The 25125-nt window shown below is 38.1% G+C and overlaps 1 protein-coding gene across 1 annotated transcript in view; it reads left to right on the top strand.

Annotated features, from left to right (window-relative positions):
* LOC103175025 (golgin subfamily B member 1) overlaps positions 1-24695 on the top strand; it is a 39919-nt gene extending 15224 nt beyond the window's left edge. The window contains 17 exon segments of the mRNA XM_042341494.1: positions 1378-1528; positions 2187-2310; positions 3647-3777; positions 4402-4449; positions 5806-5915; positions 6117-6285; positions 6579-6683; positions 7026-8766; positions 8769-17485; positions 17866-18044; positions 19298-19460; positions 20254-20406; positions 20555-20710; positions 20878-20975; positions 21533-21667; positions 22729-22843; positions 23057-24695. Coding sequence (XP_042197428.1) covers positions 1378-1528; positions 2187-2310; positions 3647-3777; positions 4402-4449; positions 5806-5915; positions 6117-6285; positions 6579-6683; positions 7026-8766; positions 8769-17485; positions 17866-18044; positions 19298-19460; positions 20254-20406; positions 20555-20710; positions 20878-20975; positions 21533-21667; positions 22729-22843; positions 23057-23215 — 12454 coding nt within the window. The 3' untranslated portion in view covers positions 23216-24695.
* Positions 24696-25125: the final 430 nt, after the last annotated feature.

Genomic DNA, 25125 nt, shown 5'->3' with positions numbered 1-25125 from the left:
ATGTGTAGAACATCTTTGCAATGCTCATTCTTAAAAATCACAAAACGGATGGGAATGATACTTTTGCAAGATAGTTTTTGCATTAAAATTTACAAATAAGTGTATTGGCAAATGCATTATTACACATTTTAAGTACTTGTCCCCCAATAACCAAGTTATCCACCTGATTACGCTTACTTAAAGCAATCTCTCATTGCATTTAAACTCCCTTAATTATTGACTATTAATGAGCAGCTTTATAAACTACACTTGTGTTTGTCTGTATGACAGTGACAGTTGCTTGACTGATTTCCTCAAAGTACAATTAATTGTTTTATTAAATTATGTGCGTTTGAACGCAGTTCCACTCTGAATGAATAATTGTAAGTCCAAGCTTTCACTTGTAACTTTATGGACAGAAAAGACAGTATAGTCACTGGTTAAATAAAAAGTGGCAACTGGAATTCATGTAGGTTGACAGAAGCTTATGTTGACTTCTAAAGAATGGTAAGGCCGATCAGATATGTTGGACGCAATCTGATTATTTGAAATTCAGCTTAACTGGAAAATGTCTCTCCCTGTTCAAACTGTGGAAAGTGTTGAGACTAATACTCCAGTTATATTCTAGGTACCGGTACTTTAGTGCATCACAAGGCATGTAGCTCAGCTCTGTTTATGGGCAAAATGAAGCTCTGCCTAATGGCATTATGTTAACGACTCTGAATCCCAGTCAAAATATAACGTTAATGAAGAGCTGGTGAGATGACTTGAAAATGATTAAAATTTGCTTTTCAATTGTTATACTAACATTCTGAAGCTGGAGTAAATTGCCCACTTTTTTTGATTAGATCTGTCTCAAGAGTCTTGATGAATGAAAAGTTTGAGGAGTTTAGTTTTGCGCTGAGGCAGTTCTTGAAAACTTAATCGGCAAGATTTACTGTAAATTGTAGTGACTGGGTATTGTGTAGGTGAACATGCAGATCAATAATATGCAAATCAAAACTAAACCAATTTAAACAAAATATGAGCAATTTTTAATGGGGGAATAATAATAATCATAATAATTACTTTGATAATTAAATAACATCAAATATTATTTTATGGCAAATAGTGAGTTAGGTGAAAGTTATAATAACTGCAAAACTACTGCTAATCTATTAAACAATCTTAATTGTTTTGTGTTGCTTGTTCCTGAACTTGCTGCATTGTTCGACACAATCTAAATTGTGAATAGATGACGCATACTATAATTTTACAACCATTCAGAGTGAAATAAATACTTTGGGGAAGTCAGAAAGTGCTTGTTTACCAAATGGTTACTGGCCGTGATCAGTGTGGTATGAGTCTCTGTGTTGCTCACACTATCTGTCTGAACGACTTGCCTTCCTGTGGCACAAAACTGATTGAGGATGACTGGTTCTTTCCTGGCTGCTCCGATCCAGCATTGGTCTCAGGACAGCAGGAGTTGGAGGAGGAACTGGTGCAACTTCGAAGACTGGGCAAGCAGCAAGGACAGAGGAAAAGAGGCATAGACAACTCTAATCTTCAGGTACAGAATGCGCCTTTGACTAGGCTCAAACAGCCTTTTTTCTGCAATATTGAGTGAATGTTCACATACACGTGAATATTTGAGCACAGTACTATATGTCTTGGGATTCTGTGGAACCTATTTGGCTAATCAACTTTATAATGGTTGAATAAATGTTTTTTGTATTTATGGGAAGGTGAATACATTATGAGCCTTGCTGAAACTTTCCTCTCTGCATTTGCTGAAACAAAAAAATCAACATTCGATGCCTTAATTCTACCCTCCTTACACCCCTCTTTAATTGTATGTATTGATATTTTTCTAGATCAATGAATTCCTCCAAGAACTGTTAAAATACCCTACTAAATGTTATGCAGTGCTACTGCTGGTAGAAGCAATAAAGGTGGTGGCTATTAATTGAGATGCAGATTATTTGTGCAAGATCTGTTTTCACAATGTTATTAACTCTAGGGGTCGAATATAAACTATCTGGGGAAACTTGAAATTGGTGTGACTTTAACAACCAAAGAATCTTTATTTGAGTAAATTGAAATTGTAAACATTTTAAACCTAAGTCATTTGTAGAACAGCCAATGAAGGAATGGAGCACAAAAATAGTATGAGTGACTTTTCATGGACTACATCACTTGGTTAAAACCTTTATTTTTCCCCCTTTTAGGACGAGTATGAATATGATGAGAAAAGGCACTTTGATGACTCCAGCATCTGTATGGAAAGCCCTGATATTAGTGGAGGCGAGAACATGGGAGGTTTGTGGCCAGATTACAGTTCCCACCATACAGGTGTGATACCCATTAGATAGTTTCTGAAAGCATGCACGATATATAAAGCTTATGGCATCTTTTCAGTTGTTCTGCACTTTGTTTAAATTAACCCAGTGATTAGCATATTTGTTGATTAGCATATTTCTAACCTCATTCGTGTTGGTTTGAATTTTTATTGCGTTTCCTCCTTTAACCCAGTGATCAGCATATTTGTTGATTAGCATATTTCTAACCTCATTCGTGTTGGTTTGAATATTTATTGCGTTTCCTCCTCTTCTAAAATCCTGCTCTTAAAATTATTTTACTTAATGCAAAGCATGTGCTTGCTGCTTAAGCTGCCTAGTTTTCGTTCCAAGATATCGTTTGGTGCAAATCCCTAATTATGATGTTTTTTTTGTTGCTTTGATTCAACTTGAATCAAATCAAAGTGGCACTGAATTGACAGGAAAAAAACAGAATGAATCTGTTTCCAGTACTGCTATTGCAGCAAAGGAAATTGCACTTTAGAGTGCCTGGAAGAAGCGTTTTGTCAGTGAAGGGATCACAACAACAAGATTATATTTGTATAGCGCCTTTCACGTCGGGAGGACGTCCCAAGGCGCTGTACAGTGACAGCATTTCAAAATCACGCCAACAAAGTACATACAATATGCAGTATACATTTCGCCCACAAAATATACAGTCAATTCACTTTACAGTATATTCTGTGAAGCGCTTTGAGATGTCTCAAAGACATAAGGCCTATATCAAAAAAAGGATTACTATAGTTATGACCAATACGGCAGGTGAGTTGCAACGTTCTTGCTTTTTATTGTTATAAAGGATCACAGTGTCAGCTCTAATAACAATAAAAATGAATTGACATTTGCATAAACCTATAACCGATTAATTATAGTTTTAATAAAATATGATCAAGTGACGTTAACATTATTCTGCCTACTTTTTAAAGTTCCTGCACTTTTGAGCAAGTTGTTTATCCTAATTGTTTCTAGGGGAAGTTCAGGTGAGATGTGGAAGTTGAAGGTTGTCGAGCAATAATTGTTTAATATTGTAATTTTCTAACAATATATTTATTCTTCACAAGAATATACAGTCAATTCACTTTACAATATACACTGTGAAACACTTCAAGTTATCTTGAAGACATGATAAAGGCTATATCAAATGCTGTTATTATAATAAAGAGAAAGATAGCAAAATGATGTTGAAAAGTGCAGTATTAGGAATTCAATGTTTAGCTTAAGGAAAAAAATTAGTTCAGGTAATTTTTCAAGTTGAAGAAGAGATTAATGTAATCATGTTAATTTTCAATTCAACAGTTTTGGCAATGATCGTTGTGTTTTGAATTGTACAGGACTGCGGACAGTTGTGGAGGAATTGGAACTGGAACGAAACAGCCTACAAGAGCAAATTCTCGTTCTGGAGGAACGCTGTCAGGAGTTGGAAGATAAAGCGCAGCTCCGTGCTAGAATTGAGACACTTCAGGTAAGGGAGAGAAACCATTTTGAACCGTTGAGTTTTAATGGTAGACAAATGTAATTTTTGTTAGTGTGATGCGTAGAGAATCGTGCAAAAATAACTTTATTTGCTTTAAGAAAAAGTTTGATCTTGAAATATTCCTAATAGTTCATTATTTATGCAATAATTACACTGGTACCAGTTTGTACCTCTGTCCGTATAATGTATAGGTGTTCAGGAAATGTATTTCACACATGGATATAAGGTTACATTTTATGTATTTGTAGAGATAGTTGGATGATAAAATGTCAGGTTGACAGTACAGTTAAGTCGCTGACTTTATCTCCCCTTAATGAATTGAACAACTTTTTTGGAACCAAAGTCCATTTAAGGGATTAATTTATTTTGAGCCTGAACTGTGTATCTCTTGCTTGACCAGTAGAACGGTTATTTTTTTTTCTATGCTGTTTTTATTTAATGGAATCCTATTCTACAGGATGACGATAAACTTTGCATTCTGACATAATGGGCCACAAGTGTAATTAGTGTAGATTAATCCCTTGGAATGAATTTTGATTCATGTTAAACATTTGCTATGGAGTGTGGAAAGACTTAACTGCAAGGATCTGGTAACAAAGCCTTTTAATACAGGTGACGTTTGGTGTATATGAAGAGGGGCAGCTCCTGAGGCTTACCCAGGTGTGTGTTTGCCCATATATTTACACATGGTTCTCTTTTGAGGTGTTGACTATCAGTTGTAATGTAAAGTTGGTCATTTTCTGTTTGGTTGGTCTTCTTATAATGTACTTAGATGTGTTAACTCACAATTGACGTTGTGGTTTACGTCACTGTCATGTTTTCACTGTTAAGCAGGCAGCATTCACAGCGCACTGGGTGACTGGGCAAAACACCACAATGGGAAGGAAGAATTCCTTTTTAGAAAAACTTGGTTGATGGGAACTGTACAGAGAGATGATAAATATCTTGCATTCCATCTCCATTTCACTTGGAATGGCCATGACTACAGAGGGAGAAATAAAATAATTATTATGCCTTTCTTTTCATGAAGGTTGGGCAAATCCTAGGAAAGCAGGAAAAATGTGTGAAACCACTAACTTTCCATGACTAACATGTCCCGTTGTTCCAATGCTCAGACTTCCATCACTTTTATTTCCTATTGTGACAAAGTTGACTGTGTTTCTTCCTGCTTGTTTGGTAACAATTCTGCTGCGTGGAAGGACCAGTTGTGTGTGGATTGTGCTGCTGAAAAGATGTTGTGATGCCCTCAGTAAAATATTTAACTGTTCCTGATTTCTAACACATCCGTCTAGAGGGTAACCTTTTATGCGTCGCATTTGTTTAATCAATTTCTTTATTGTTATTTTCTAACCATTAACTTTTGTGACTTTAAAACTAAAACCGTCTTACAACGTGATAAAAAGGACACAGCGGAAGTTTCAGTCATGACATGGAATTGACCGAGATTGTGTGTGTGTGTGTGTGTGTGTGTGTGTAGTGTTTATTATCAAACATGGGAGGGGAAGCTGCATAATGAGGCAGGTAGAGAAAGACTGTTTCCCCTCCCTGGCCCCCCATTCCAAACAAACTGCATGCATTGGTGAACATTTGTAGATTAAGAATACAACTGTTAAATACTCCTTATGTGATTTTAAATACATAAACCAGATACATCAACTAAAAAGCACATTGATAATCAGATTGTCTTCATGTTTGCAATTGTCTCTTGTATTTGTGAATTGTATGATATGTATATCTTTGGAATTGTTCTGGAAATATTGCAATGTGTAGCATTAATGCCAGGATAGTAACAAACTGATGTCTGATATCTGCTTCACAGATATATTAAAGGTAACATTTACATAGATCATTTTGGTAAGGTATTCTATTTTGTAGCGTAGTTCAGATTTTTAAAATCTATTTTGAAATAAATCTCCTGTTAGAGATTGCAGAACTGTAATTTACCTTGTGAGTATTATAATTATTATTGAACAATATTAACAGAGAGACTGTTCACACTTCTATTTCCTGGCACAGAATGAAATGGATCGTTTCCAGAGCCAGATCTCACTTCTGCGCACACAGCAGCAACGAGACTCGGAGAAACACCAGCAAATTGTTTCTAGTTTGAACGATCAGCTGAAAGAGTAAGAATACAGAATTGCCTGCTTAGTTAGGTTTTTAAGCAGGGTCTTGTGTCTGTGCAATATGTTGTACCATGATTGGATGATTGGAATTAGAAATGTTTACACACATTGTGCGTGTTTCTGAAGAAATGTGGATAAGTGTTTATATATAGATATATATAAATAACGCTGATGTGTATGTTTTATTAACAATTACTGTAGAATTCGTGACAAAAAAGACATCCTGGAGACTACACTGGTGGACAAGGAAAAGATTTTGGTAGAAGCCTCAGCAAAATTACAAGAGATTGATAAATTGAAGGATTTCCTGAACGAGCAAGAACTAGACAACAAAGATCATTGTGCAAAACTACTACAAACTGAAGAAAATGTAAAAACAATACTTTAACACCTTACTGTTTGTTTAAAAGAAAGAGCATGCTTGGTGAATTTGAGCTGCAGTTTTGTTTAGTTCATAATATTTATCTAAACTTCCGATAAGCAACCAATTGAGAATCTTGATATCAAACTGTTTTCAGCACAATCATTTCACAGGATGGCATTTCTCTTTACATGCTGCTTATAAGCCATTTGTGATTAGTGGGAAGGGGACTTTATTTGCAGCCCATTATAGCCTTTCAGCAAGATAAATTGTACATAAGAATTTATTCTTTTTTTTCTTAGCTGGTGGAAGTTACTAAAAAGTGTAAAGTTTTTGAAGTAGAATGTACTGACCTGAAAACGACAGTCCTTGACCTCACGGAGAAACTTTCTTCAAACAAAGAAAAGGTATAAAACATTTTTTTTTAAATGTATTACTGACCTGTTAAAGTTTAAGTCTTGGTGGATAATAATTTCCTTTCTGTATTTGTAAATTGTTTTTATTAGCCATTCTGAATCATTTTGATTAGGGTTTTTAATGGAATGGCTTTGTTGCTGCTAGTGCCGTCTGTCCGTGTTCATTATTATGAAATTAATGACCAACTTGTAATTTGTATCTCGCATACTTTAAGTAAATTTCAAAGAATCAAGGTTTTTTTTGTCAACAAGTCTGAATGAGAAAATATAATTTATACTTGTGCCTTTTAAGAGTCATGCTGAGTAAATACACGCTTTCTTTGGAATGTTCAGGTCCAGAAACACGAATGTGCAATGGAGGTGCTGCGCGAGGATCTCGAGCAGACAAATGATGAGCTAGAACGGCTTAACTCGAGTCACTTGGAGGAGAGAGCTCGCCTCATTGAGGACTTGCAAAATTGTGAGAGAGAGATGGATACACTTAAAGAAGGCATCGTGGAAAAGGAGAATGAACTGGCTATCATTTCTGGCAGCCTAGCAGATCATTCAGAACAAATTGAGCAATTGAAAAAACAAATTAAATCTAAGGAACAGCAAGCTAGGGATCTGGAAGCGAGCTTAATTAAAGCTGAGCGGGAGGTGCTGTTACTCAAGGAGACACGGGGTGAAGATGAGCAGGATGTCAACATCAGGATTTCTTCTCTTGTAGATCAACTCTCTAATATCGAGTCTGAGCTCAAAACTGCTCAAGATGGAAGTGAAGCGAAAGGGAAAGAGATTGAAATCCAAATGAAACAAATTAGGGAAAATAATGACACAATTCAAAGTCTTCGTTCAGAAATACAGAAGCAGAATACATATTATCTTGCTCAACTTGCCGAATGTCAATCACAGATCTCTTCACTTAAAGATCACATTGCAGTGACCGGTCAGAAGCTTCAGGAAACCAGTGTCGCGAATGAACAAGAAATTGGCCTACTGAAAGCTCAACTCAGTGAAAGTAGCTCAGCTAAGGATGAACTGAACCGTCTACTCAAGGAAAAAGAGCAGAGTTTTGAAAGTGGAATGAAAACCTTGAAAGACCAGTACAACATCATTGCCGCTCAGGCAGATGGAAAAGATGACGAACTCGTGAAATTATCCAAACAACTCGCTGAACATACGGAACATAAAGAATACGCTGAAAAGACATTGCAGAATAAAACAGAGATGGTTTCCAATTTGGAGCAAAGGCTTCAAACTGTTGAACAAACCAACAGTCAACTAACTCAAGAAGTGCAAATCAGAGAAGTGGAATCTAAAGAGTTAAAAACACAGGTAGGGGAGCTGAGCAGATCAGTGCTAGACTTGGAGAACCAAGTGAAAACACTGAATGGAACAAATACTCAACTGCAACTTACACTGGACAAAAATGCCCTGGATTTTTCAGAACAAATTAAACTTGTATCTGAGTTAAATGAAAAATCTGCTAATTTGATGCAGATCCGGTCCAGCTTAGAAAGTCAGGTGAAAGATCTCACCATTGAAAATAAAACTCTTAAAGAGTTGCAAAGTAATAAAGATGATGAACTTTCAAACAAAACCGTTCTCATGCAGGAACTTGAACACAAAATAGAATCTAAAGAAGTAGAGATTTCACAGTGTATGAAGACCATCTCCCAGCTTCAGGCAGAGAAAGACAACTTGACTCCCAAGGCAGAATACCTAAAAATAATGGAGCAGAAAGAAATGACACTTGTAGAGCAATTGGATGGGAAATTAAATGAGTGTACTGTGCTGAAAAATCAGCTCTTAGAGCATCAAAAGACTACTGAACACACGCAAGGTCAGGTGACATCTCTGACCACGCAGCTTGAACAACTTCAGCATCTAATCACTGAAAATAAGGATGCACTGAGCAACAAAGACGCTGAATGCATTTCACTCCAAAACCAACTTCGCCTCGGACAAGAGTCGCTGATGCAGTTAGGGAACCAGATGAATATTGGGCTTGTGGAGAAGGATGCAGCTCTAAAAGAAAAGCTGTCTGAATGCAATGGCTTACAGAACCAACTAAGTGAGCAACACGTTGCCACCAAAACTTACAGGATGAAGTGCAGACATTGGAAGAAGAAAGAAATAAACTGAGGCAATGGTTGGCTGACAAAGAATCTGCCGCAAATGTTCAGTTTACTGAGCGCCTCAGTCTGCAGGAACAGCTTGACCAGAAAACTGATAGCATTGCATTGTTACAGCAGCAAGTGGAAACATTGACGATTCAGGCTGAAAAGGTTCAGAGGGAAAATAAAGAATTCCAAATCTCAGTGAGCAAGAGGAATGTTGAATATGATCGACTCCAGGGGAAAGTAAATGAAAGGCAGACTGCAGCTGCACTGCTGGAGGACCAGCTACAAGTTTTGAACGCTGAAAATGGCAAGCTTAAAGACGAGTTGAAAGAGACGATCTCTGTGTTGGAGAGTAGATCCAATGAAGTTGTATCCCTTCAGAGTCTCCTGTCGCAGCAAGATGAAATGACAGCGTCACTGAAAAACGAAATCAGTAGCTTAAATTGCACAGCCAAGAAACTGGCGTGTGAACTCCAAGAGAAAGAAGGCACTTTAAATCAACAAGTGTTATCGCTGCAACAGTTTCAGGCTAAAACGTCACAAGATGAAACGCACTTGACACAATACATGCAGATAATTGCGCAGTTACAAAATCAAGTTCAAGCGTTGGTGTCTGAGGCCACTCAACTTAAACTAACCCTGCAGGAAAAGGAAACCTTGGTTCAACAGCAAACCAAAGACATCTCAAATCTCCAGAAGACTGCAGCAGAGTTTACCGTACTCAAATCACAGTTTGTAGAAAACATGGAAACCATCTCAAAACTTCAAAACCAAATTCAGGACATGACTGTTCACTCTCAAGAGTTCAAGCAGAACATGGAGGCAAAAGATGTAATGCTCGCATGTAAAGTGGGAGATTATGTCAAACTGAAAGCAGAGCTTTCTGAAGCGCAGGACACCGTTTCCCATCTCAGGCTGCAGTTGGCATCTGGGAGCTCTGAAGCAGATCAGCTGAAGGTTATTCTTCAGGAGAAGGAGTTGGCTCTCACACAAATCAAGGAGAGTAGCACCGTGTGGAACGAAGAGTTAGCTCTAAAGATGCAGACAAAAGAGGGTGAATGTGAAAACTTTAGAGGAAAGATTATTAGTCTTGAAGATACCATTTCACGGTTGAATAATCAAACAAAGGAGCAACATTTGGAAATCAACCAATTGAAGGAAGTTCTTTTGGGAAAGGAATCTTCACTCTCACAGCAGGGCAAAACACTGAGGAAATTGCAGGACAAAGTGGGTGAAATTGATCTGTTGAAATCTCAATTTACTGAGAGCACTGAGCTGACCTCTCAGCTGCAGAGTCAAGTGCAGAATTTACTTTTTGACTCTAAAAAATGCGAACAAATGCTGCAAGAGAAAGAAATTGCATTCACCCATCTGCAAGACCGGTACGCTACCCAATCTGAACAGTTGAATGAACTTGGTGGAATACTTAGTTCGAAAGAAGAAGAATTAGCAGGTCTTCGGAGACAGCTTCATGAAAAGGATGAGACTGTTCAAGTTACAGAGAGTAATGTAAATGCCTTGAACAGTGAAGTTGAGGTATTAAGACAGGAGCTGGAAAAGGGTCGCTTGTCACTGAAGGACTATGTCAATCTTTTGCAGCAAAGAGATGAAATGCTTGTTGCAAATGAAAAGAATACGGACACCCAGAGAGCAAGTCTAGAAATGCAAAAAGAGCAATACAAGAAAGTTGAAAAGCAGCTTGAGACGCTCAATCAGAATATGCAACAGAAGGATCTGACCTTGCAAACCCTGCAGGAAAAATCTCTAGGTCAAGCACAGCACATAGAGCAGCTGGAGATGGATCTGAGGGTTTTGAGTGAAAAGTCATCTCAAGAAAGTCAAGACAAAATTGGGAGCATTCAAAATCTTCAGCAGCAATGTGATCAACTATTTCAAGAGAAAGCACGACTGGAGCAATGTGTTACCAGCTTAAACCTAGAAAAGCAGGAAATGGATGCTTCCTACCAGAGCCAGTTGCAGCAGAAATTGGAGGAATTGCAGGTACTTGAAGAAAACATTGCTACCCATATGTGTCGGGCCAGGGAGCAGATTGATGTTATGCAACACATGAAGGGAGAAAATGAGCATCTTCAGACACAGGTCAGTCTTAAGTCAGAGGAAATTGCAGGACTGAAATTAGAGATTCAGGAAGTCAAGCAAATTCTGAAGAAATCAGAACAAAAGTTGGCAGAATGTGCTAGAGAAGCAGAGCAAATCAGCCCACTGACAGAAAAACTGGGGGATTTAGAGAAGAAATTAGAGTTGAAAGATGTTAACATTGGTACTTTGCAGCAGGCTTTTGATACTTTGCAGGAACAGCTCAGCGAACAATCATTGCAAACCAGAGCAAAGCAGCTGAAAGAACAAGAAAAATTGGTATCCACTTATAGCCAACATGTTGATGAAAAACAAGCTAAATTGGATGAATTGGTTTTGAGCAATGAATCTATAATAAGTGAGTTGAGGCAACTGCTACGTGAGAAAGAACATGAAATTGGAAATTTGCAAAATAGTGCATCAGCAAGGGAAAAGGGTACAACAGAAATGACAGAAAATATGGCAGCAAAATTATTGATTTCCGAAGAAGAAACGTTTGCATTGCATAATGAGCTCAAGCAAACTAAATCAATTCATCATTTAGAATTAGAAACTTTACAAGGAGAAATAGCTGAGCTTCGAGGGACAGAGGAGCAATGTCAACTTAAACTGAAACGACAAAGTGATTTAGATGAAAATGACCAACAAGCCAATTCATTGCAAGAAGAATTCAATAATTTGGAGCAGGAGTTAAAGAAGAAGACAGAACAATTAGATAGTGCAAGTAAAGAAGAAGCTCAACTTCTTGAAGCCTTACAGAAGAAAGACCAAGCAGTATACACTTTAACTGTACAGATTAGTCAACACCAAGACTTGGTGACTTCACTCAGTCAGCAGCTAAAAGAGAAAGATGCTTCTATTCTGCACCTTACAAAATCCATATCAAGAGAAATGGTTAAAGCAGCAGAGGAGAAAAAACAACTGGCTGATGAAGTGCAAACCCTTGAGATGCAGCAACGTGTTTCTGATGAAAACATAAAGAAGCTTACTGAAGAAGTGAGGGAGTTTAAGAAACAAACGGAACAGCAAGAAATGCTTGTTCATACAAAGGAAGCCCAGCGTCTAGAACTCACTACTGAACAGGAGCAGTTACATTCACAAATTGGAACGCTGACAAAGGCGAGGGACCTTCTCAAGAAAAAGTTTCAAGCTGCACTGGTTACCAGAAGGGATTTAATGAAGAAAGTGGAAGAGTTGCAACGAGAAATCACTGGTGTTGCTGAGAAAGAGAGGAAAATTACCGAACTGCAAGAGACCTGCAAGGTACTTGAAGATCAGGTACACAAGTTATCTTCTGACTTGACAAGTGGTCAGAAGCAGATTAAAGAACTTGAATTGCACCTGGAACGACTAAAACAACAACTGATGGAGAAGGACAGTGATCTGAATGCCCTCAGTGAGAGCCTTTCTGACAAGGAAACATTCGTAGACCAACTGCAGCAAAGTGTGCATGAATGGGAAAAGGAAAAAGAAGTTCTGTCTGCCCAGTTACTTCAGATGGCGAAAGAAAGAGATTCCTTGATCGTAAAACATCATTCTGAATTGGAAGAAAAAGAGAAAACGTTTGAAGTTGAACGCTGTCAATTCCACTCTAATCTTGAAAAGCTCAACATGGAATTAACTAAAAAACTGGAACATTCAGGTGGAGAAAGCTCCAGTAAAAGTGAAACTCCAACATCTGCTGAAGATGTTAATGATGGCGAGAGTGAAGAAAATGATCTGCTAACTGTGCTGAAGCAAGAAAAAGAACTTGTGCAAAAGAAACTTCAGGCAGCTCTTTTAGCGAGAAGGGAAGTCATCAAAAAGGCCCACGAGAAGGATAAACTCCATATAGAACAGCTATCGCAACAGAAGGAAGAATATAACCAGATCTCCAAGCTGTATTCCACGCAAACCAAAGAGCTGGAAAGTGTCAAAGAGCAGTTGTCAGTGCATGAAACCAAGCTGACTGAGTTTGAGTATAATCAAGAATTAATAGGTTTGCTCCAAAACCAACTTAGTTCTGTTGAAGTCACACTTAGCGATAAAGAGAACACTTTGAAGCAATTTAGGCTTCAGCTTGAGGTACAGGAGAGCAAAATGCTTGCTCTCTTAGGTCAGCAAGATGGCATTCAGAGCCTAGAGAATAAACTAGCCACCATGGTTTCCACGTTGGCCACTAAAGACATGGACTTGAAAAGGCTTGAGAAAGATGTTGATCAATTTTACCGGCAAATAAACGAACTCCAAGCAGAACTGGAAAATGCACAAATTATCATTGCTGATAAATCTGAAGAAGCCCAAATGCTAAAACAATCTTTCTCCAATTTGGAATGTCAGCATCAACAGGAAAAGGACAGTCAAGCTGCTGAAATTAGTCAGTTAAGAAGTCATTGTAAGTCCATCCTGACTGAAACCGAAAACTTAAAAATAACTCTGGAACAAACCACGAAGGAAAAAGAGAACCATCATTGCTCTCTAGTTCGTCTCGAGTCACAACTGTTAGAATTACACCAAGATAAAGACCTGTTTGTGGCACAACTGACTGCTCTTCGGAAAGAAAATGCAACACTCACAGCAGCATTGGAACAAACTGCACAGTCCCAAGAAAAAGTGCAAGACGACACGATATGCGCAGAAGATATATTGACTGTAAAATCAGAACTAGAAAAAGTGCAAGAGACTGTACAAGAAAGAGGGAGCACCATAACAACTTTGGAACTTGCATTGTCTGAAAAAGAGAAGCTTATAGAAGGACTGCAATTACAAATACAAAAGCACTCAATATTTTATGAAATGGAAAAAGAAAGAACACAGACAAATGTCTTAGAAGTACAACAAGGGGCACCAGATAATCCAGCAGAAACTAAATCCAGAGAGCTGATCCAGAGAAAATTGCAAGCAGCATTAATATCACGTAAAGAAGCCTTGAAGGAAAATCAGACTCTGAAATATAAGATTAACACTTTAGCATCAGAAAAAGAAGACTTCATGTCTAAGGTTTCTATTCTTGAAAAGAGTTTGGTTGACATGAAGAAAGAGCAAGAGCTCGTTCAAATTGAAATTTCATCAAATCACGAAGAGAAAAAAAAGCTTCTTTCTGAAGTCGATCGAGTTTTCACTGAAAATCAAAACCTAATTGCTTCTTGTGACAGTCTGAAGTACACACTAGAGACTGTATCTGAGGAGAAGCAGGTGTTTTCTCACCAACTGAATTTATTGAAAAAAACTCAGGCAGTAGAAACATCAGAATGGAAAGCAAAGTATGATGAATTGAAACAAGAATACGAGTCCCTTCTGCAGGCCTACGAAAACATTGGAAATGAAATGGATAAGATGAGACAGATCGTGGAGGCGACAAGGAAAGAAAAACGAGAAGTCCTTTTTAAATTGCATGAACTTGAGGCCAAGACGCAAGATCTTGAGAAACAGCTCGAGGAAGCAACCGATCAAAATGAAAACATGAAGGACAAGATGAGAAAGTTTGCAAAATCCAAGCAGCAGAAAGTTCAGGAGCTTGAGGATGAGATTGAAAGACTTAATGAATTCCAGACACGTTCTGCCGCAAAGCCGAGCCAAACATTTCAGATGTCTGCCCAATATAATCAACTCCGAGAGGAAAATAAATTGCTCCAAGAAACCTATGAGGAGCTTAAGATACAATTAGAGACGACTCAGAATGAGAAAGAGCAACTACTGAAAGAAGTTAATTTATCTACATCTAGCCGAGAAGACCTTCAGGCTAAGAATAATATTTTTCAGTCTGAATTACAGTCCCAAATTAACTTTACACTCCAAAAAAATGAGTCCTTATCTTCAGAAATGGACTCACTGTGGACAAAACTTGCAGCCAAGGATGAAGAAGTCCGAGTTTTGGAAGAAGAAAGGTGTTTGCTCTCCGAGAAGCTTGAACGGTTAGAGTTGAGTTGTGAGGAGGAGGGCCACGAAAAGAATCGCACAATTGCAAGAATTCAACACGAACTCAAATCCCACCAGCGAGACACTGTCAATTTAAACGAAAAAGTGAAAATTTTAGAGGATGACAAGTCTCTTCTCCAAGAAGAACTTGAAAATGTCCAAGAAATGTCAGACAAAGTCAAAAACGAAAAAGAATATTTGGAAGCAGAATTACTTAAAAATGCTGACCGGATTGATACATTGACAGAGGATCTAAAGACACTTAGGCTGCGAAATAATTTGCTCGTAAATGAGTTGGATTCTTTTAAAGAAGCTAAGCATAATTTGATCAAAGAAAAGGAAATGCAGGAAGTAAAGTTGGTGAAAGAATTTGAGGAAAAACTACGGTCTGCTCAAAGCGGTAGCACTCGATCTAAAAGCACAACCAAAGAGTTGCAAGAACTTCTCAAGGAAAAGCAACAGGAAATAAATCAACTTCAGAAGGACTGCATTCGGTATCAGGAACTCCTTTTAGACCTGGAGAGAAAAATTAAGGCGTCTGAATTTTCCAGTGAAGAAGTGCAAAAGAAATTAGAATTGATGACAACCGAAGCCTCCAAATCTGATAAGGAAATTAAATGTCTTAAAGACGAACTGATTAATTACAAAATCCTGCTCAATGACACAAGAAGTGAAGCCGATCGTCTCCGGGCTCAGTGTTCAGGGCTGATGGACGAAGTCAGTGAGAAAGACGAGAAGACTAAAGCCCAGATCACTGAAAAAGAAAAAGAACTTTTGATGATCCTGGATCAACAGAAGACTGTTCATAACAAAGAGATAATGGATTTTCAGGAGAAACTGGATTCACTGGAGCGAGATAAAGACCGAGTGGTAGGAGAACTCCTAGAACTACAAGCTGAATTGAATGGGCGCGATCTACATATTAAAAAACTTCAGGTCGAGTCAAATAACAACTTGGCAAAATTAGCAGCATTTGCAAAAAGTATGTCTTCTCTCCAGGATGACCGGGATCGGATCATTGAAGAAACCAAGCAGTGGGAAAATCGTTTCCAAGAGACTATCCAAAGTAAGGAGAACCAGGTACAAACAAAGGATGAAATGTTACAAAAACTTAACGAAGAAATTAAGTTAAAAACCTTTGACATTCAAGAGCTCCAACGCAGGGTTTTAAAGTTAGAGCAAACTATAACTGAAATTAATTTATGTAGTAATGATACAGAGGTGAAGTATCAGAAAGAAATTTCTAACTTGAATGATATTATTCGTGAACACTCTGAAAGACTAGAAACCACACAGAAGTCCCTAAAAGAAAAAGAGGAATCTTTGTACAAACTATCGCAAGAAAATAATAATTTAAGAGTTCAACTGTCTGATACGAGTGACTCTGTGAGCAAACTGGAAATAACACAGCGAACGCTAGAAAAGGAGCTGGCAGAAAAACAGTCGGAAAGTCGCCAGCTTCAGTATGAAAATGAAGGATTCTGCACGGAGCTTCAGAAGCAGAGTGCCATTTCACAGCAGCTGAAGTCAATGCTGAGCAATAAAGACGCAGAGATCTCCAAACTTGTGTCGTCAAAAGATGGTGAAATGTCTGAGTATTTGTCAGAAATACAAGGACAATGTAGAAAGCAAATAGAAGATTATGATAGGAAGCTGCAGATTCTTCAGGATGATAAGTATAACGCTTACAGTGAATGTCGGAAAACGGAAACTAAAGTGCAAGAGTTGCAAATACAGTTTGACAAAGCCAGAGAGGAAAAAGACCAGGCTATTGCAAAAATGGACGCCTTTACAAAATCAATGACATCCCTTCAAGATGACCGTGATCGAATAATTTCAAATTACCGAGAGCTAGAGGAGCGCCATCTCAGTACGCAACGTCAGAAGGACGGTATCATTCAGGAAAGCGTAACTGAAAACAGCAAATTGAAGCAAGAGTTAAGAAATCTCCTCAACCGAATGGACGATCTTAATTCTGAAAATGCGATGCTCAAAGCACAACTGATTAAGTACAGGGAAGAGCTCAACCAAGTCTTATCCTTGAAGGACAATCAACTGAAGGAGCTGTTGGAAAAACAACTACAACAAATTAAAAAGCTTGAAAGTGAAAAGGTCAGCTTTGAGGAGCAGTGCAGAGAAGCGCAGAAATCCCTCGAGCATCAGAGTGAAAACACAAAAGCCTTACAAATGGAGAATGGCCAAATTGTGGAACAGGTTGAAGAGCTCAGAACTATTCTTGCGCAGATGAAGAAAGATAAATCAGAAATAAATGAGACACAATTAGTTCTTGAACTTGAACAAAAACTTGCAACTAAAGTTCTGGAGTGCAACGAGCTCCAAATGGATCTAAATGTTAAAACCACCAAATTGCTGGAACTGGAAAGGAAAATTATTGACGCTGAACAATCTGCTGGCAAGAAATTGTATGAACTTCAGGCCAAGTCCACAGTAGCCATGGAAATGTTTCAACGCACCACTGAAACTGCAGAAAATGAAACTAATACAGCTGAAGTAACGGTGGCTGAATTACCAGAAGACTTTAAGATGGATCAAAGACTTTTAGATGTTTTGAACCAAAACCAAGAGCTTACTTCTCAGATTAGGTCTTTGGAGAAAGCAATAATCTCCCTGCAGAATGAGAGAGATCGACTTATAGACGATCTAAAGCAACAGCAAATCAAGCATGAACTCAAGGTAGAAAAGCTAAATGCTGTTATTCTTAAAATCGAATAGAACTATTTTGAAATTGACTTTTCAGCATTTTTAGCAATAAAAACAGAAGTTCTTGGGCAACTTAGTGGCAGGCACAGAATAACAGATGTATCTATTAGCTTCAATAAGGAATCTTTAAAAGGCCATGAATTAAAGATTAACCAAGGGATAATCATTGGCTTCTGAATCTGCAGAAAATACAACTATACATTTAATACATTTCTGTGTCCTTTGAGCAGGAAATTAACAAAATAAACTGACAGGAAAGAAACAAAGAAATAGTGTTTTAAGCATTTTGCATAATCATATTAGTTTGGGGATCACTAAATATGTTAATTTTTGTTTTAAAATTTGATTTTCAGTCAAAAGGAGTTACTGGTTTGAATGATCAGACTTCGTGGATTGGTAGTGATGATTCCGAGATATCGAGGTACAGAAACCGGGTGGAAGAACTTGAAAAGCTACTTCAACTAACTAAGAAGACGCAAGAACAAACTGAGCAGGAGATTGCTTCCTACCAGAATGAATTGGCAGAACTAAGGTTAATTGCATCCCTGAATTTTGTTTCAATTAAATTTATAAATGTTAAGAAATAACTGTAAGTAAAGGCACGGTTTTCAGCTGAGGAGAATTTGGTGTTTGACGCACCGCTCTTTTAGAAAAAAAGCCCTATACTGTAGATTTTTTTTAAACGATGATTTTATACGTTTCATTATTGGTCCAGTAAAACATTGAGTTTCATTGCTTTATAAAGTGCTTGCTCTGATGCAAATAAATCATGTTCTATCTGGAACTCTTTGACACGTCAGCGGCATTTTGCTTACTGGGCATGTATAAAATCCTAGATGAAAGGTGTGATCGTGATTGCATATCTACTTGTTGATGGGTACTTTTAGATTTCTGTTCTGCACAATTCATTTTTACATGATAAACCAATGGGTTTTACTAGTGTTATAGAAAACGGGAGTATCTGCCATACATTGGCAGTCATGTCACGGTTTGAGTTGTAGGATTGTTCAGCTTAACATTAGAGTTGAACAGTGCTGCTCAAGCTAGGTGTAACCATGACAGCGTTTTTACATAAGCTGATATTTTACTTAGTAAATGGAGCATTGCTCTAGAGTTGAACTGCGTTCATCTGAATTGATATTCCTTAGTCTGTAGCCCAGCATAAATCTGGGGTAGATTTATGGGTTGTATTAAGTACTTGCTGGTAGACTACTTCGAATAGGATGAGAAAGTGTGGTGTCGGTTGAATATTGCACAAGATTATGCATGTTGGAATAGTCTTATTTCATTCTGTCAAATCCTGGAATACTGTTTGATGTTTGATAAGGTGCTTGTGATGCAATAAAATATGCTGCATCTTCACTAAAGTAGGAAGCATTCTGACTTACAAGATTCTAGAAGTTTTAGAGAACATTTGCTATTGTTATAGGTGTGTGTGGAGACTCTGTGGTATATACACATATAGGATATTTATTTGGGCCGTTTGGGGGAATGATGAATATTTCCCTATGGTAATATTTACTCAACACTATTCTGAGCAGATATTCCTTCATTACATTGCATGTAAACTAATTTTATTTTTTAATTGCCTTTTATTCATGTATGTGATCAAGAAGACTCTCTTACCTAAGCACAAGCTGCGTGTTCTTCTTCAATACTCCAACTATAGATTTATTTGCAAGCTAAGCAACGGTGCCTGTGTTTAATAATAATCATTGCATTTGATATAGTACAGGGTCAAGCGTTAATGTGCATATCTAAATTAGCACTTATTTTTCGTTTTAGATCTGAGAAGAACCTCCTGCTTACACAGTCCAATGCTGTCAAAGAGCAGTATTTGATAGCGCTGGCAGACAGAGAGGCACAAATTGCAGAGCTGAAGCAATTGCATCAAGAAGCGCGGGGAAGTGGGGCAGTGAGAACCCTGAGCAACACATATCCAATACAGGTAAACGCTTCAAAGAAACTTGTATTTATCTGTTTGTGTTATTTTTGGGGAAAATGCTTATCGAAGCACTTCAGCGAAAGTGTTCCATTTTAAAATCCTTCCTAAAATAAAAAAGTACTTGAAAAAAACTTTTCTATCGAAGTTTTAGTCTCTGTAAGTAGTCACCCTGTACTTCGAATTCAAGATCCTCATCCTCACCTACAAGGTCATTCCCGGCCTTGCTCCCTCCTACCTCTCTGACCTACTATCCTACCTACCTGCCCGTACCCTCCGTTCCTCTGGCTCCGGTCTGCTCCACATCCCCCGCCCCAATCGCCCTACCATTGGTGGCCGGGCCTTCAGCCTCTCAGCCCCGAGTGCCTTCGCCTTGCTTCCTCCCTTTCCTCCTTCAAGGCCGGTCTCAAGACCTTTCTCTTTGACCTTCAGCTCCCCTCTTGACTCTCTACCCCCTCCTCGCTCCCTCCCTTCCCTCCCCTCACCCTGACCATTTCCACCCAATGCTTGGGTCCTGACCCAACTGTACAGTGCCTTGGGACGTCCTCCCAACGTGAAAGGCGCTCTATAAATGGAACCTTGTTGTTGTTGTTGTTCCTGACGAGCAAAATCCCATTCCAGTGTTAAAATAACCTGTAACGTTGCATGTGTCTAGCATGATATATTATGCAGGAGTTAAACTGGCTGTAGTAGAAATATCAATTGCAATCTTTAACTCCTGGAAGTCTTGATCCAGGAGCAATACTGTCACATCGAAATTGAACTTTTTGAACGAAAATGTTGTGGCTTTTTATTGTAGCGTTTAGAAGCGGTGTCATTGGTGGGCAACGAGAATGTTGCTGAACAGGTGAAGTCTCTTCTCGTGGAGAAGAAGCAGCTACAGATTGAGGCCCAAGGCTACCTACAAGAGCTTCACCAAAAGGAGTTACAGTTTCAGCAGGTGAACGGCAAGGTAGCAGGCTGTTTGTGACAATCTGCTTTATTTTTCATTGTGAAGTCCATGTTGATATATCGGGCACAGACCAGTAAATCTGCCTTGTAGCCATTGTTTGGTCGATTTAAATCTTAAAATTGTCCATTATTTCTCTTACGAAATGCAGTTCATTGAAGAAAAGACCGTATTATCTAGTCAACTAAAAGCAGTGTCTCAGTCACTACGTGATACTCAGTTGCGCTATGGGGACCTGCAGAATCGTTATTACCGACTTGAAAGGCAGTACCAAACGATGCGTTCTTCTTTACAAGATGAGCAACAGGTACGTGGGTTAGAAGGTCAGAAGTTGCTGTTACTGCATCAAGTCACTTTCCGCTTTATTTTCCATTTCTATCCCAATGGGTTTAGCCCAACGTCAGCGCTCCCAACTGATTTCTACAGTAGCATTAAATAATAATATATAGTGATGTATTCGTAATAATACTACAGGACGAAGCGAGTGAGGAAGTGCCACCAGGAGCTCCACAAGAACGTGCGAGTGTTATCGTGGAGATCGACAATCTGGAACTCAGTGAGCTACAGAGGAGGTGAGACTGAACCATCCTTGATTCATTCACTCATTCAAATGCAACCTTTTAAGTTTCAGATTTTGAAGAAACGTTGTCAACGTAAAAATAGGCAACATCCCTGGAAATATGAAAGGGAAGTGGTGGTAAATTCTGCNTTTTTTCAATGAAATCGGAAGTATCGTTTTTGTTTTTATAAAATTAATTTTAAAAATGAGGTATTTCATTGCAGCAGCATCAGTAGTCCAACGTTCTCTTCTCAGATTTCTTCCAGCAAAGATGCCATTTCCTACCCAGAGGAAAGTAGTGGCATAACATTATAGTATAAATTGATCAAGGCCATTGTTGCCCTGGATTCTGGCTCCAGACAAACCTGACTTGAGATTAGGGTCCAGCGATTGATGTAGGAGGAAAGTCTGTGAGAGCCAATCATATGTGTAAAATATTCCAGAAACTAGCTTCCTTTTGAATTTCCTGGATGCATCAGGTACTGAGCAAAATTACTGATCAAGTTTTCTTTGGTTAAGAATTTTTGTTGATATTGATCACCAGTAATGGATCTTTTGCTGCTGATTTAGGCTTTTAGCGTCTGAACAACGTAACAATTCAGCCCAGCAAGAGATGTCCCAGTTATCAGAAATGCTGGCAGATGAACGGTTGAGGAGACATGGCGCAGAGGAAGCCTTGCTAAAGACCGAAGAAAGGCTTAAAACGTGAGTGTGTGAAGGCATTGCTGCTCTGTCCATATATAAGGTTTTTGTTTTTACAGTTTTTATTTTTGTTTTATTATGCATTTCTAGTCATAGCAGTGAGAAAGGTCCATTAATGAAAACAGCCAGAAAATAATCCTTGCATTTTGGTGCAGTGCCTTTCACGTTGGGAGGACGTCACAAAGTACTTCACAGGGTTTACTGGAAAGTGTGGAAACTGTATTTAGTAAACTTAACGATTTCAGAAGCCCAAGTGAAATAATTTCAGTTTGGTCTTAATCACCTTAGTGCATATAGGCAGATAACACAGCACCCAAACGGTATGTAGCAGCCTGACACAGAGAATAACTGGTTTGGGAAGCAGTGGAGAAGTATCACAATTGATGCAGTAAATGGTGCACGTATAAGCCTCTGGTTAACAAAACATGCTGGGACATTGTGCATAAGGCTTTGCCCTATATTTCACCTAGATTACATCTGACTGACATGGAAATACCAGATGCCAACACTCATTAAAACATGTGGAAAACTCCCAGCGCTGACATCCCTTCTCATCACACACAAATGATCTGATGCTAAGTACTAGTTTAGCAGCCAGGATTGGATGTCTTGGCTTCCCAATAAAAACAATCCAGGACATATCTTTCAGCATTTGAAAGAGAAAAATAGGTTAATTTCTAAAAGAAAATTCTTTATGTTAAACTAATTCTCTTCTAGATTTCGAGCATTTTATTTTTATTTTTGCGGACTTTTAAGTTGAATAAAATTTCATCGTCAGGAATAATGCATATACCTGATTGTGACTGTCAGTGATTCTGGAGATGAGTACCCGAATCGTCAACCTGCCTTTTTTTTGCTACTTTTTAAACATTTTCTTGGTTTTATTCCTGAATTTGGGTGTTTTTTAAAAAGAAATCTGTTTTTTTGACTTGGGTTCTGCAGCGCCATGGGACGTCCTCCCGACGTGAAAGGCGCTATACAAATGTAATCTGTGTTGTTGTTGGTTGTTTTAGGGGAATTACGTTAATCATGTGGATTGTTCTTGCTTCATGTTCTTTTTCCAGTCTCGATACGGCTCCTAGCAGAGCAGCACCCAGAGAGTACATGATTCAGCTGGAATCGGATGATGAACGTGAAGCTTTGATCATAGACCCCAGTGAGCATGTTGTTGTCCATAAGGTGTGTAAAAGCTATTCACTGAATTGCCTAATAGCTGAGGTTCCGTTTTGCTGAAACTAAGTATTGCCATCTTTAAACATTAATAATAGTAATAATAATCCTTGCATTTGATATCACGTCTTCGAGATGTCTCAAAGCCCTTCACAGAATATATTGTAAAGTAAATTAACTTTTTGTGTGAAATATTCAAATGATTGTTTCTGTCTCTCTCAGGTAAAGAGAGGAGCTCTCTCTTTTAAAAGGTGGCTGCGTGGACGAAGCTTCTACTGCTCGAAGCTAATGGGTTCAAGAGCCAGATCCCGATACCTTGTCTTTGTGTACTTTGCGACACTACACATTCTTGTTTTCATGTGCCTGACAGGACTTTTATGAATGCAATAAGTTGACCAGGAAGAATTTTTATGCTGGACAGAAGATGTGCCATTGTAATTTTATGAAGCTGCTAAAGAGTTGAGCACTGATACTGCTGTGTAAATTTTTTTCATATCAAAATACTCTATGAGGTATATTGTTGAAGTATGTCTCACAATTGTTGGATGGCATTGTAAAGTAAATCGAGTCCAAAATTGTATTGTTCCCACATGCTACTAAATTCCAAAGATACATTGCTATAAATGGTTATTTAAATAGCTGCTTTATGTATAGTTTGTACATATTTTGTGAAGTGGAAAAGAATATTTAAACCCAATCCAAGAAACAGGACAACTGTTAAAAGGTAGCAAGATTACTTTTGTGTCTTTGAGTGCATTTGTAAATCGAAATGGTACAGGTAGTTTAAGACACTGAAATTATTTGATGGTTAATGGCAAATGCCCAACATCAGGTTCATCTTGACGATGGCAAGACGTTTGTAACAAGAGTGCAATTTAGTAACGCAGATTTTGAAAACACTATATGTGTTTGGGAATAAAGGCTTATTAAGCGTTGAGCGTATTCAAGTAGTTCTGTACTGTTTAGTTGCATGAATTGTGTTTTAGATGATAACTGGCATTAAAAGCAATGCCCGAGGTGTTTGTCACCAAACAAAATAAAATCTATTTGTTTGTTATTTTACAAAACAATAATGGGATCTTTTTCGAGGCCACATTGAGAAATGATTTTGACAAGGATTCAAATCTTCTAGATGATTGTTTCTTTGAATGTCTGAATCTAGTGGTTCATTTCAGCTTTTATCAACATTACAACAGATGTGGATCAGCAATCTGCTCACTCTGTATTTCACTGTAATTACTTTTAATGTTACTTGAAATGTCTTATCAAATGTTCAAAGCAACTGGAGTAGAAGGTTATGTGACGTACAACACCTGGGGTGCTGAAACCAATGCATTGGAGTGTAATCAATAATTGGGAGGATGTCTCAATAGATAAATGCATCTTTGTGTAGTGTAACATTCTCTATGGCAAACAATTGGGCTGTATATGCCTAGCTGACTGAGATTCTGAGAAAATGTTGCTAAAACTGACCATGTTAACTAAATATTTCATTACCTGTTCAAAGTAGTAAGTGGCTTCTGTTGTATCGCTTTTAGAGCTAACACAGAACCACCCAATCTCTTCAAACTGTATTTTGCAGGAATTGCATCAAGGTTGTACAATGGAGTAATAACTGTTATAGAGTTTGATATATGATATGAATATTTTTAAAAAGACAAGGCGGCGATCTCCATTAGCATGTCTTCACAAAGAATCTTTTTTTTCACTGGATGGTGCGATGCTCTCATTTATCTTCAGAATTTCAAATGGAAAAAAAACTGATCAAGACCAGTTGGTATTGTACAATGTATATTTATTTAAAAAAAGCTGGTTTGATGACTTGGGATAATGTATAAAATATGAGAAACCAATTATTGCATCTTTGCTCTGGGATGATTGAAGTAATGCCCATTGAACAAACATTGATATAGATTTCAACATTTATGAGTGTGCATCTCTGAATAGGTTAATTCAATCCTAAACCTTGCAGCAGTTTCATTCTGTCCAACACACGCAAAACTGGGTTGAGGCAGCCCAAGCTCATATAAGACCCTTGGCGCCAGAGAATAGAGGATGCTTTTAATATCAAACCCAGATCTCCAAGGGTGGCAGAAAAATTAGTCGCTGCGTCCCCATTTTCAAACTGTGTGAGGAACTGACACACAAATCCTAATTCAGTATAAAATAATTCAGGAAAAGTATGGCTTATTCAAAGCATAATGATTTTTTAAAAATCAGTCAAAGATAAATAAGCAAATTGTATTACTTAATTTTATATCATGGCTTAAGCCTGATATATTGCGCTTCTT

Source organism: Callorhinchus milii, unplaced genomic scaffold (genome assembly GCF_018977255.1).
Source record: "Callorhinchus milii isolate IMCB2004 unplaced genomic scaffold, IMCB_Cmil_1.0 Scaffold17, whole genome shotgun sequence".
Lineage (NCBI taxonomy): Eukaryota > Metazoa > Chordata > Chondrichthyes > Chimaeriformes > Callorhinchidae > Callorhinchus > Callorhinchus milii.
The sequence above is the reverse complement of the archived record's forward strand: the minus strand, read 5'-3'. Positions and strand labels throughout refer to the sequence as shown.